General features: G+C 48.9%; 1 protein-coding gene across 13 annotated transcripts in view; it reads left to right on the top strand.

Moving 5' to 3' along the window:
* Positions 1 to 4054: 4054 nt before the first annotated feature.
* The window catches only part of HM13 (histocompatibility minor 13), a 38944-nt gene continuing 28813 nt past the window's right edge, over positions 4055 to 14185 (top strand). For 2 of the 13 annotated variants that reach the window (XM_027558883.1, XM_027558890.1), the window contains exons 1-3: positions 4055 to 4361; positions 12413 to 12511; positions 12834 to 12962. In XM_027558883.1, the coding sequence (XP_027414684.1) occupies positions 4179 to 4361; positions 12413 to 12511; positions 12834 to 12962 (411 nt within the window). In that variant the 5' untranslated portion in view covers positions 4055 to 4178. Of the gene's footprint in view, positions 4362 to 12370; positions 12512 to 12833; positions 12963 to 14185 lie in introns of all 13 variants that reach the window. The other 11 variants (XR_003514034.1, XM_027558893.1, XR_003514033.1 and 8 more) reach the window with 10 other exon arrangements.

Raw genomic sequence — 14185 nt, 5'->3', positions numbered from 1 at the left:
GTCTGGTATCGACCCCTGGTTGCGGAACTAGATCCCACATGCCGCAGCTAAAAGTCAGTATGCTCACTAAAGAGTCCATATGTCACAATTAAGACCTGGCACAGCCGAATAAGTAAATATTTTCTTTAAATGATAATAATCAGGGAGGTTCAAGAAGGAGGGGACAAATGTACACCTATGGCTGATTCATGTTGAGGTTTGACAGAAAACAACAAAATTCTGTAAAGCAATTATCCTTCAATTAAAAATAAATTAATAATAATAACAATCAGGGAATTCCCTGTGGTCCGGTGGCTAAGACTCCGTGCTTCCAACGCATGGGCCTAGGTTTGATCCCTGGTGAGGGAACTAGATTCCACACGCTGCAACTAAGAGTTAGCATGCCACAACGAAGATCAAAGATCCTGTGTGCCATAACTAAGACCCAGCGTGGGCAATAAATAAATAAGAATATTTTAAAAGAATAATAATAAGCCATGGCAAAAGGCAGAAACCATGCCTGTCCTGCCCAAACCAGGACACGCGCTAACCGAGCAGGTACTTGGCCTTGGTATACACCCAACACATTTTGTCTATTTGTTCCCCAGGGGCACACACCTAGGTTCACTCTGACTTCCTGCTACCACCAGGGCAAAAGAGAAAAACAAACAAACAAAAAAACCCTGCAGGAAAATTCTCAGACAAGTTCCCTAATAGAGCTGGGTGAGAACTTCTCTAGGATAATAGAACTGAAAACATAGCCACATGAGCAGTTTGGGCCTCCAAGAAGATCTTCGCAAATGAGGATTCCGGCCTTACTGTAAGGAGGTATGGGGCACAGAGAATGCTTCTCCCTGTTTCTTTTATCTTAGTAAAACATCGGTGGCACTTACTGCTGGCTCTGTGCTGCTAGAAGTAACAGGAGTTCCCTGAGGTTCTCTGAGGAAATCACATGTGACTCAAGCTTTGAGGGATGCGCAGGGGTTAAGCAGGGTTGTGGGGAAAGATAAAGTAGGTTAGGTGGAGGGAACAATATACTCATTCATTCGTGTACAAATATTTATTGAGCACATATATTTAAAGGCCCTGTGACCTCAGCAGATAATATAACAGCAAACATTTACACAGAGTTACACTGTTTTCCTGCCTGTTCTCTCCGGGATCAAGAGGACAGGATCCCCTGGGCTCCTGAGGCAGGAATATACCTCCTACAAATGCAAGAGGTCTCCTACACCAGCATTTGTCACACAAAATGTGCATTTGGATCACCTGGAGATCTAGTAGGTCTGGTGGAGCCTGAGGATCTGCATTTCTTATAGCTTCCAGCCGATGCTGCTAGTCCAGGAATCACACCCTGATCAGCAAGGGCCGACTGAACCACAATACCATTATCACACCCAAACAATCTACATTCCAATTTTCCCAAGCGTCTGAAAATTATCTTTATAGCCTTCTTGAAAATGCTGTGATCCAAGATCCGATCAAGGATGATACATTACATTTGCTTTTTACCTCTCTTCAGTCTCTGTTCATCTACACCATGATTTTTTTTTCTTTCACAGCACTGGCATTTTTGAAGAGTTCTGGCTAGCTGTCCTGAATACGCCACAGTCTGACATCTTCAGATTTTTCCTGATGTTTCCTCATCAATAGATACAGATTAAACATGTTTGGCAAGAAGACTGCTCAGGTGATGTGTCCCCCACATTGCATCACATCTAAGTCCTTTTGTCCCATCCCATCCAGTAATGGCTAAGTTTGATCACTTGGATAAGGGAGTGTCCACCAGATCACTCCACTATAAAGGCAAGTTTTTCCTTTTATAAATAACAAGTCATCTGTTATTGTGTGACTATCCTGCACCTTAAAAACCTTTCTCCCACAGCTTACCATCCAATAATGATCCTTGCTTAGTATTTTCAGAATTATTTAAGCATATAATAGATGTGCAAGTGTGTGTGTGTGTGAGAGAGAGAGAGAGAGAGAGCGCATGTATGAGAAAAACTGGAAAACCTGAAATCCATTCACAGTGACCAAACACAGTAATAAGTAAAAGGGGAAGGAGTAGGATCTACATTTTTCTTTGGAGCAAGTGTTTGGTAATTTACCTATTCCAGGCTAACTAGACAGGCTCTGTTCTTGACCTTGGCTCAGATCTCCTCTGGGAAAGTAACACCATACAGGAGGTTCCAGCAGATAAAGCCTCAGGGCACCACCCCGCCTCCTCAAGATTGTCTTATCCCTGTCTCCAGAGACTATCAAGACAGGCTAGCTCCAAGCCAGAAATCCAACCCTTCAGAAGCCTTGACAGGAGCTTTCTGAACTTGAATCGACCCCTCAGTTCCCTGGGTCATATTCACAGTCTCCCACGAGGGTAAAGGTAGATGGCCAGATCTGCCCCGGGCCAAACTAAATCAAGTGCTCAGCCTAGCACGAAGCGAGAGTGTCTCTGATTTCCAATTGTACACTCTCAGATGAAGAGCCTGGAGCCATGAGGCCCAGCTGCTGGGCAAATCCTGTGGCCTGAATTATTGATGGATGAATTCATCAGGCACACTGCCTTCACCCATCCACTCAGGTCATGTCCAGCTTCTGAAAAACAGAGCCTGAAACTGTACACCATCTGCCCCAAACTAAGTCACTCTGGGAAAAACTCCTTAGCCTTCTTTGTAGCTGAAATATTAGAAAAAGCAGAGACTTTGGAGCCCTCTAGACCAGACTTCACGTCTCTCCTCTTCCTCTGCTGAACTGTGTGACTTGGCTGGCTAGTTTATCTCTGTGAGCCTGCTTCATCATCTGCAAAATGGGACTAATCGTATCTCAGCAGTGTTACTGAGATCAAACAAAACACTCTTAAAGTTACTAGTACAGTGCCTGGCACTAATTAGGCAAACAACTCTATTATTCAATTTTTTTAGTGTGACTCCTTGCCTTTGTCTCCTCTCACTATGAACCCTATACTCCAATCCCACCTCACCACCTGTCCAGCTTTGACCCAGGCTGTTTGATTTTTACACTATCTGTATCACTAATCAACTTACTGCTCTAAATCTACTATTTTTGCCAGCTCTGTGATAATGGAGCTGGACCCTGTCAATATTTCTCCCTTAGCATCTGACATATGTTAAGTCTTTTCAGTAGAGTGTACTAGAGGAATACTGGAAGAGAATAGATCTTCCCTTCCTGGCTCGAGGTTGGCTCACTTCCTGGGTTCCTGGAGAGCATGCTCTTTTCCCACTGCTTGGTCCAGAGTTTCTCTGGTGCTTGGTGCCTGCAGGGTGCAGCTTTCTTCAGTTTATCTGCCACCTACTTTCTCCAGCTCTTAACTAGGGCATCAGAAGCAGCGCCAGGAACCTCAAACAGTCCAGGCATGCACCCAAGCCCGAGGCATTCCTCTCCACACCCTCTCCTCACCTCTGAACACACATGACACTGGGACCCCCACAGGCCTGGCCACCAGCAAAGCAAGCCTCCTGACCTTTGTCCCCTGGAACCGGCTGGAACCACTCTGGCCCAAGCCATATACAAAAATTCACTAGATTCCTAAAGAGAGAGGTCTCTTTAAATTATTAATCGCTCTTAACATGCTATATAACATATAACTACACAGTTACATCGATTTTTATTTTTATTCATTTAGTTTATTGTCCTCCCAACACCCCCTCCCACCACACTAAAAATGCAAGCTTCATGAGAGCAGGGGCTGACTTTTGCCTATTTTGTTCCCTTCTGTGTCTCCAGAGCCTAGGACAGTGCCTGTAATGTAATGGGATACTCAGTATTTAAGGAATGAGGGGATGATTAAATATTGGATGAATGCATGCATGTGTAAACAAATCGTTAGTTATTAGGAATTTCGGGGAATGGGGCATCCCGGGATTAAGGAGATTGACTGGGAATGGAGAATGGGGTCCTCGGGTCTCCCTCGGAGTGGATGCCCCCTGCAGTGGTCCAGCGCTCCTTTCCCTACCACCAGCATGTTGCTTAGCAACCGGCCTCCTGGCCCTCCGCCTCCGCTAGAGGGCGCGCGGGCGTGGAGACATGAACGCGCACGCGTGCGCGGCGCGGGCCGGCGAGGGAGGCACGTCACTTCCTGTTTCTTTAGGGGAACGTGGCTTTCCCCACAGCGCCGGATCTTTCTCTCTGCGTCTCCGCTGCAGCGGCTGGAGCTGGAGTTGGACCCCGAGCGCAGCTTCGCCATGGACTCGGCCGTCAGCGACCCGCATAACGGCAGCGCCGAGGCAGGCGGCCCAACCAACGGCACGACGCGGCCACCTTCCACGCCAGAGGGCATCGCGCTGGCCTACGGCAGCCTCCTGCTCATGGCGCTACTGCCCATCTTCTTCGGCGCCCTGCGTTCCGTGCGCTGCGCCCGCGGCAAGGTAGGGTCCGCGGCAAAACCGGGCGCTGTCCACCTCCCACCCTGACACGGCTGACACGGACCCTCCCCCTACCCCCGCTCTAGGCAGGACAGACACCTCTTCTGTCCGGACACTGGCCCTTCCCATTATCGCCCACCACGGCTTCCCCACGCCAGGTTCACATCCCGGGGCTGACCTTAGGTGCCTGAGGATGTGGGCACCCATCCGCGAACCAGGTTCCTGAACTGACCCCTTCCTCAAATAGGGACTGCGCCCTCCCTCTGTGCGTCGTGCTGGAAGCACCGTTGGCAGACCCTCACACTATGATTGAGCACTGTTTCGAGCCTCCTGGTCCCGGCCAGACCAGCTTCACCCTCGGCTCTCGCTGCTCATTCCACCTGGGACACTCGCCGCATCCCAGGCTCTGGGTCAGCATCCCTCTGTACCTGCTGGGTCGCTGGTCCTAACACCTCCTGAATGGTACAGTCTCTTGTCATTCCTCACCCTACCCCCCTCCCCGGGTAAGTTCCGGAACCCAGGCTCTCACACCTGTCCGGCTGGAATCTGTGACCCATAGAGTCTTGCCCCACCTCAAAAAAAAAAAAAGTAACACAGAAATATTAACTCCTAGAACCCCTAGCTCAGGCCCCAGTTTTTTTGTATCACTTTGTGGAACCAGTTCCAGTCAGCCAGCTCCTCAAAACTTGGCACTTTGGTGCCTCTCTTTTTTAACCTGTCATAGACCCCAAGTTTGCTGGTTTCCTCTTCCCTGCCTAACACCCAAGCTTGGACCTATCCTAGCCTGAGTCCAGATGCTATTCCTAACCCTGTTCCCACCCCAGACCCTGACCCTACCTCAAAGTAGCTCCTCTCTTCATGCCCCTTAAGACAGTCCTTCCACCAAATTGGAGTAACTCAGCTGAGTTAGTGAGCTGCCATTGGCCTCTCTTGTAAGACTGGGCCAGACTCCATCCTTGGTCTTCAACATCTGTCCCGTTGTATACCTAAGAGGATCCCAGGGCCTTCCACCTCCAGACTTCCTCCTTCCCACCCTCCTTCTCTGTAAGAAGCTCTTTCTAGCCTTTTGCGCCAATGGCTTCTCACTTCCTGTCAGCCTGTCAGTCGTCCTCCAGCTCCTGATCTGCGCGGGCTCCCTGCTGCTCCTCCCCACGCAAACCTGAAGTTGAACCTTAGCGGAAGCTCTCTTGCCCAAGGAGGGCAGACCCACAAACAGCTGCCGCTTTTGAAACTGCTCTAACCCAGGTTCTCGAAACATTACCCAACTTGAGCAGTGACTGGGGCCTGCCACCTTTCTTTCCCAAGATCGGAGAACTTGCTCCTGGTTCCCTCTAGGTCAGATGCAGAGGGGATTGGTCAGGCAGGGCTTAGATGGCCCCGTTTGCCTTATTGTTCTGCCTGTTCTAAGGAGAGTTCAGGTGGCTTTCAGCCTCCCTGTCATGCCATACACACAAACACTTGGTGCAGGGAGAAATTCTGAAATAGATCAGGACAAAGGAGGTGAAGGGCAGCATGGAATGAGCTAGGCACTTGATGTGAGGGGCTCCCCAAACTTGAGTAATTCTCCATAGCACCTTCTACACATGGATTACTAATCTCTTTAGAAAACATCTTCCAAACAACAGAATTTCCTGAACCTCCACTGTTGTCCAGGACAGAGGAATGCTGCAAAGATGAGTGGGTCAGAGCCCTATCACCACGGAGTTTGGGTGTGTGGATGAGCGAGGAATAACTAGATCTGAGATTGTAATACAAGTAGTGCTGCCGGGTTTAGGGAGAAGATTGAGCGCGCCTGGGGCTGGGCAGGGCAGCTTTGTGCTGGAGGTGGACTCGAGCCTTCATGTAGAGGTTGAATTTCAGCCAGAAGACATTCGAAGCAAAGGAAACTAGCGAAGTAGCTGCACACGGCAGTTCAGGAGTTGGTGGAAGGTCTGGAGTGGCTGGAGCAGAGGGTAATAGAAGAGAGCTTTAGATCTACTGTAGCATCTAAATACCTCTCCCCAGCATCTCCTGAGAGACAGGTGGACTGGAAGACTGTATGGAATTACAAACAGCTTGACCATTAGTAGCCTCCAATCACCAGGGTATCCTAAAGCTTACAAACCTTCACTCTGATTCTCCCAGCTACTGACTGAGGCAGGCAGAGCCAGTTTTATTATTACCATTGTATAGAGAAACTGGGAGGCAAAGAAAGGATTTCTCTGCCAGGTAGGGGCAGAACCAGATGTTCCTAGTCCTGGGCTCTCTCCTGGATGCAGTTGCCTGCATCACACAAGTGGCATTTTGGCCTGGGGAGAGGAGAGGCTAAATGACTCCCGTTTTCTACCCTGAGTCATGTTTCTGTGATCATTTGGCAAGGGGAGAAAAGTTAGCTTGGGGGCCCAGGAATTTTGATTTCACAGTAGGGTTGGACCCCCACCGCCAGCTGAGAGAGAGCATGTGAGGACAGAATTCTCCCTGGAGCCAAGTTGTCCGTGACAGAGTGAGTTGTGAAATCGTGGGAGGAGAAGGTGAAGCGTCCTGGAGTGTGTTGGGAGGAAGTAGCCATGGGCGGAGCCATCCAAGAGCAGTGCCTATCCCTGTCTGAGACCTGTGTTCCCAAAAGGGAGCAGGTCCCAGGAACAGCTACTCATCAGATTGATTCAAAGGCCTTTGGCTGGTAACTCAGAGGAGCCCCCCAGCCAGCCGGACTGGGCTCCTGCTCTATGCCAGGCCCTGGCTGGCTACCAGGAGTGCCTGACGAAGAGGCCAAGCCTTGCCCTCACAGAGCTCAGTCCCCAACGAGAAATAGCCATGTGACCAGCTGACTGCTCGAGGAGGCCGCCATGATCTTTGCCGGGGTGGGCAAGAGCTCAGCGGGCAGGACATGAAAGGGAGATGTAGGACCACAGGTGTGTTCTGGGAGGCGGTGAGCAGTTTGATGCGAGTCCAGTACAGGTGCTGGGGTGAGGTAACAAGAAGATGCTCCAGAAACCTGCAGCCTTTCTGAGGTAGGGAATCCGGAAGGCAATACAACAGCCAATCTTCATAGCCACTATATGTTTTGTGTTTGCAAAAGTTCAAGCAACACAGAAGCATGAAGGAAATCCCCGCCCCATACCACTTCCTTGGAAGTACCCAGTGAGCTGTTTGGTGTGCATCCTTCCCCATCTTTTTCTGTGCGTATACAGACATGTACGTGCCCGTGTATGTATACATATGTAAATTTATGTTTATAAAAATGAGATTTTGCAGTACATACTGCTCTGAAACCTGATTCTTCGGTTTTTTTTTCCAAAGCAGTATATCTTGGTCATTCCCGTGTGTCAGTACATGTAGACCTATCTTATTGTTTTATGGCAGGGAGGGTAGGTTATGCACACCCGTGGTATAGAATTCCAGAAGGACTGAGCAAAATCTCCCTCCCACCCCAGCTGCCCAGTTTCCCTCCCCAGGGGCATCCCCTACTGCCTTTTTCTTGGCTATCCATCAAGAGGTGTCTGTGCCTTTGCAAGTAAATAAGCACGTGCTTCCCCCACCTTTGCTATATAGCTGTTGCATTTTGGTATTTCTGTGGTTTAGTCGCTCAGTGGTGTCCGAATCTTTGAGACCCAATGGACTGTAGCCCACCAGACTTCTCCATGGGATTTTCCAGGCAGGAATATTAGAGTGGGTTGCCATTTCCTTTTCCAGGGAATCTTCCCAACCCGGGGATCGAACCCATGGCTCCTGGCGTGTCTCCTGCATTCCAAGCAGATTTGTTACTGGGGAAGCGCACATTTTGTTGTAGACACACTCTTTTTTGCACCTTGCTGTCTCCACCACTTAATATGCTTCAAATCTAACACACCAGTACCCATGGAGAAGTTCTGTTCTTTAATAGCTGTATGGTGTCCCCCTGTACCCCACAGCCATGATTCTCAAAGTGTAATCCCTGTACCAGGAGAAGGCAATGGCACCCAACTCCAGTACTCCTGCCTGGAAAATCCCATGGACGGAGGAGCCTGGAAGGCTGCAGTCCATGGGGTCGCTGAGGGTCGGACACGACTGAGCGACTTCTTTCACTTTTCACTTTCATGCACTGGAGAAGGAAATGGCAACCCACTCCAGTGTTCTTGCCTGGAGAATCCCAGGGACGGGGGAGCCTGGTGGGCTGCCATCTATGGGGTCACAGAGTCGGACACAACTGAAGCGACTTAGCAGCAATCCCTGTACCAGCAGCATCAGCATCACCTGGAAACTTGTTAGAAACACGTATCTGTTCACAAGCCCTACTGCCAATTCTGACATGCGCTCAAGTGTGAGGACCCCTAATTTGGAGTCCTCCGCTGGTCAGTTAGTTTGTGTCAATCTTCTGCTATCATAAGCCATGCTGATATTAATCTCATTATACATTTGTTACTTCACGCTTCTCTGTGTATTTGTAGGATAGATTCCTTGAAATCGATTTGCTGGGTCAGAGGCTCTGTGCATGTTTAATTTAGATGGATTTCATCAATATCTAGTGCACAGGTTGTACCAGTTGATAACTCCCACCCGCAGTGACCTTGATTCTCATTTAATGGCTGCTTGGTAGTCCATTCTCCAGAGGTTTCTGAGCTGTTGTGTGATGCGATCAGGTCCTTCAGAAAGAGCTCCTAATAGAGGAGGGGGCAGGCAGGAAGGGGGCTGGTGAGGTGGTGCTCATGGAGCCTGCAGTGGAGGGTGAAGGACTCGGGTGGGGGTAGTTTGGGAGATGCTTGGGTGAGTGAGTGCACGTGCAGTGAGGAGAGGAGACCTGGGGTGCCAGAATGGTCCGTGAATCCCAGATCCTTTGTAGGGCATGGCCTGGAAGCAGAACTCCCAGAGCTCCAGCAGAGCCAACGACTTCAATGAAGTTGGCATCCTTCTTCCTTTGCTGCTTTTGCTTCCGCTCTGATAACTAAGCATCCACAGTGTCACTGGAAGCTAAATTTATTTCTGCTCTTTCTGTCAGCTCCCAGCCACTCAAACCCACCCCAGGAGCCATTGTATTTGCATACGAACATCTAGTTTGAAAATCTAAATTGAATCAGTGGAGAATCTGGCCAACTTCTAGTATTTTTGAAACTACAGAGATTCTGTTGCTGTCAGGATTCTGTTCCTCAGAAAGGTCACAGGCCCCCTGAGCATTTTGACATAACTTGGCAGCAGAAATTTCCAGATAGGAAAGACAGAGGACTTCTAGGGGGTGATAGCCAAGAGTCTGGGCTCTGGAACCAGACTGCCTCAGCATGCCTCCTGGCTCTGCCACTTGGCCAGCTGTGTGACCTTAGAGCGAGTTACATCACCTCTCTGAGCCTCGGTTTCCTTATCTGTAAAATGGAGGTATTAAAAGTCCCTGCTGCCTGGGGTTATTGTGAGGATGAAATCATGTAAAGTACCTAGAATGCTTGGCACCTAGAAAGCCCTCAGTAAATGCTGTCCGTGTTACCGTCCTGGTCAGTCAGATTTTAAGTCTTCCGTGCTGACTCAACATTGCACGTGGGGTGTTTCTAACAGTCACCCACAGAAGACCGGATTTAACTGTGTGGTGGAGCATCTGTCCAACCTGGTTTGCCATCAAATAATACTGAGCCTCTTCCCACCCAGGATCCTGGGCTGAATTGAAGTGAATGTGTGGAAATGAGCAGTCACTCTGGTTTGCAGGTGATGCCAGAGTCTGTGGGTCCTTTCACACCACGTGCCCTGCATCTGCAAGTCCCTCTGCCTGTAAATGCTTCCCTTCCTTGTACACAAAGCAGACTCCTCAACTCAGTCAGCATTTATCTGGCTCCTGCTGCATACCAGACCCTGTGCTTGACCTTCACAGCTTTGCTTAAGTAATACCTGCTCTAACCACCTCTGACACTCCCTGCTTCCTTGCAGAAGTAGTGTCCTGTCCACTTTCACGTGACTCCCTTGTACATAATAATGATAGTTTGTACAACTTGTGGGAAGCTCAAGGCACAACACTTAAGTACTTCCAATGCAAAAATCATTGAATCCTGGCAACCCGTTTTACAGCTGAGGAAATTGAGGCTCTGAGAAAGAAAATAACTTGCCCAAGGTCCCACCGCTGGGAAGAAGCAGAGCTGGCAATGGGGCTGGGCCTGCTGACGTCAGAGCCCTCCTTCCACCACGGGCTGCTCGTGCCACGTATCGAGGCAGTTCTACCACGGGTCACGCTACCCGGGGATGTTCTGTTTACACGTCAGAGCCTTGGCCTGCCTGCCTGTGGACACTTTAGAGTCGGGAGCTCATTTAGTTTTGTGCCCACCCTGCTGCTACACAGGAAATACAGTGACTCTGTGGAGGTCCACTGAGAGGGCCGTGAATTTGCCCACACCCTACCACACAGTGCTGCCAAATGCAGAAATCAAGGGCTGGGAGGAAGGAAGGAAGATGGGCCTACCTCGCCATGTCATTATTGCTCATCTGCTCCTAGTGGAGCTGCCAGAGAGTGCCTCACACAGCCACCTGGTCCTTCCAGGGGGAGGATCTCCCTCAGCCCTGCCTGGGCTGCAGGGCTGTAATGTAGCCATGCCTGTGTTGGGATTTGGCTTAGGGCCTCCCACCTGCCCCTCCCTGATAATCACAGCTCCTTGGACAGCCACAGTACTTGACAGTTTGCCAGGCTCTTGGACATCTCATTTGATTTAAGCCTCTTGGCCCTTTTAAGTGAAGTCGCTCAGTCGTGTCCGACTCTTTGTGACCCCATGGACTGTAGCCCACCAGGCTCCTCCATCCATGGAATTTTCTAGACAAGAGTACTGGAGTGGGTTGCCATTTCCTTCTCCAGGGGATCTTCCCAACTCAGAGATCGAACCCAGGTCTCCCACCTTGCAGGCAGGCCCTTTCCCTGGTCTGAGCCACCAGGGAAAGCTATAGACATTGTCGGTCTGTTTGACAGATGAGTGAACAGGCTTAGAGAGCACACGATCTGCCTGAGTCACCCAGCAAGCCATTGTTAGGGCGGTCACTCTAGGGGCATCGTTGTGCAGTGACGGTCGCTGGGTCCTTGTGGACTGTGAGCACAGAAGTGGGTGGGGAGCCTCGTGGTCCTGAAAGCTTTTGACCTTTAGATTTATATTTAAAATGTTTTTTAATATAAATTTAAACAGAATTACTGGAGAAGAAAATGGCAACCCACTCCAGTATTCTTGCCTGGAAAACCCCACGTCAGAGGAGCCTGGTGGGCTACAGTTCATGGGGCTGCAAAGAGTCAAACACGCCTTAACGACTAAACAACAACCAGAATTACACCAATATAGATTTTCATTAGGAAATCTTTTTGTCATGAATTCCATGGAGCTGATTTAACTTTCTGTGTTGTACTGTTAATTCCATTTCCTTTTTTTTTTTTTCATTTTAATAATACTGAAGTGATTTTGCTTGCATTCAGTTGTTTCATGTAAGTATTTATCCTCCGTCAGCTCTATACCCAGATCCCATTCCTGCTATCTGCCATTGTGAGTTTAACTGTGGCTTGTACTCTGACCAGATTCATTTTCCCAGTCACTTGAGTCTGAGTTTTGTCAAGATTTGCTTCTCCTTGCAGTTGTTGTCTTCCCAATGCTCAGTTTTAACCATTGTTAGTTTTGTTTTGTGGTTGGTCTGTTTCCACGTAGAATATTCACTACCTACTGGATAAAAGACTGGCTATCTTGACACCTCAGCTAATCTGTAAGGAAACTGGAAGTAGCCCTCATGAGGCCGAGGGCTGCTCTCCTGTCGCCAGTGTCCAGTGTTTTCTCTTGCAGTTGTTAGGTACCCACTGCCTCTGCCGCACACGCACTGGGTCCTCCAGGACTGTCCCTGTCGGGGTCCCGGTCTCGTCAATAGCAAGTCGGTGGGATCAGAGCATCCTGCCCTGGGGTGGATAGACCATAGCCCTGGCAGAGGGAACAGCACTAGCAAAGCCTTGAGTCAGGAAAACATGGGGACCCCTGAGGCACCTCAGTGACCAGGCATAAAGCGGGGAGACGAATGAGCTGTCGTGGCACCAAGTTCCCACCAGTGTCCAACCCTTGCAGGCCAGAACCAGTCCCCTCTCAGCACGGCCTTTTTTCATCTAGAACGCCTCGGACATGCCCGAGACGATCACCAGTCGGGACGCCGCCCGGTTCCCCATCATCGCCAGCTGCACGCTCTTGGGACTCTACCTCTTTTTCAAAGTAAGTCCTTTGTCACCTGGTGTGTCATTTGGTTTAAATATTTTATTTTGTTCTGTTTTTCCCATCACAGGAGGCATGCATGTTCATTTATAGAAAATAAAGAGCAGGAAAAGTAATAACAATTCACCCCTCGCCCCCCTTCCCTGCTGTGATGTCGGGGGGCTCCTTCCCACCAGACTTTACTTCCCTTCTCCGTGGAGCTTTCTGTTCTGTTCTGGTTTCTGTTTTTGTACTCTCCGTGTTGGGGTGGGGTATAGCTGTGTCTCGGACATACCTCTACCATACTAATTGCTTTTCTTTTTTTTTTTTTTAATTTATCGAGGTTTATTTTCCCAATAAAAGTTACACAGGCTCAGTGTTGAAAACCTGGAAAACACAGAAAAGTAAAAAGGGGAAAACAGCAGCCATCCAAAACCCCCCTGCCAGAGACAGTCACAGAGCCCCTTTGGAGGTGTGTCCTTCCCCTGCTGCTCCCGTGCATGGTTCCTCCGTAGCTGTGACCACGTGGCGTGTTCAGTCCTGTAGCCGCTTCCCTCACTTCACATTGATAGCATCATAAGCATTTTCTCATGTACTGCAGACTCACAAACTTTTTATCTTAGTCTAACATGTACTGTTTTCTGATGACAAAAGTAATTTATGCAGAAAACAGAGAGGAGAAAAACACGCAGGTCATCACCATTAGCACCTTGGCATATCTCCTCTCAGACTTTTCATAAGCATGTTTTTAACGTAATTATAGTCATTTTATAACTTTTTTTTTTTAAATAACACAGTGCAAGCACTTTTTTCCTGGTCATTGAAAACTTTTCAAGGACTTTTTTTTTTCTTTGCCACCCTTCATGGCCTTCCCTGACCAGGGATTGAACCTGTGCTCCCTGCAGTGGACGTGCAAAGTCCTAACCACTGGACCACAAGGAAAGTCCTTCCTTAAGCATCACTTTTCATTTACATTTTAAAAATACATGTATGTAGTTTAAAAAAAAATTTTTTTTCAATCTAAGAGGAGATGCAAATAAACCATAATACTCTCCCCAGCATAGTTTCTTGTGAGTTATTCCGTTATGCATAGATCCACATTTATGTAAAAATTTTCAAACAGCTATATATATATCAAACATACCGTTCTTTCCAGGGAGATATTTTTGTATGAGCACCGTCAGCTCTGCCTCGTTCCCTGTAACAGCTGCCTGTGGTTCTGTTTCCCGGATGCACCCTGAGGGGGCATCCAGCGGTGGGAAGTCCCAGCACTGTAGCCGTGGGCATCGTTGTGGGCGCCTCAGCACAGTCACGTGTTGTCAGGTGTATCTGCAGTAGGACTGCCCGCTCAGACAGCATCTCCACGTGGCAATCGGAACAGACTGTGCCACATCCTTCTGATTTTACCAGTTTACATGCCCTCCCAGCAGTTACAAGTGTGCTGGCTTCCCTGTACTCCCACCTACACCGAGCACCGTCAAAATCCTTGACTTTTACCAGTCTGTGGATGAGTCAAAAACAGCGCCTGTTTGCAGTTCCATCGCTCCCTCATTATTGGATCAGAACCACCCCTTTTAATGATTTCAGAATATCCCTCCCAAGCAGATACACCACGGCTGACTGACAGTATCCGCCTCACTTCACACAGAAAACGTAGTTGTGATTTTTACTCCTGTCAGTAAGAAGGCATCAGGT

Source organism: Bos indicus x Bos taurus, chromosome 13 (genome assembly GCF_003369695.1).
Source record: "Bos indicus x Bos taurus breed Angus x Brahman F1 hybrid chromosome 13, Bos_hybrid_MaternalHap_v2.0, whole genome shotgun sequence".
Taxonomy (NCBI): Eukaryota; Metazoa; Chordata; class Mammalia; order Artiodactyla; family Bovidae; genus Bos; species Bos indicus x Bos taurus.
The sequence above is the reverse complement of the archived record's forward strand: the minus strand, read 5'-3'. Positions and strand labels throughout refer to the sequence as shown.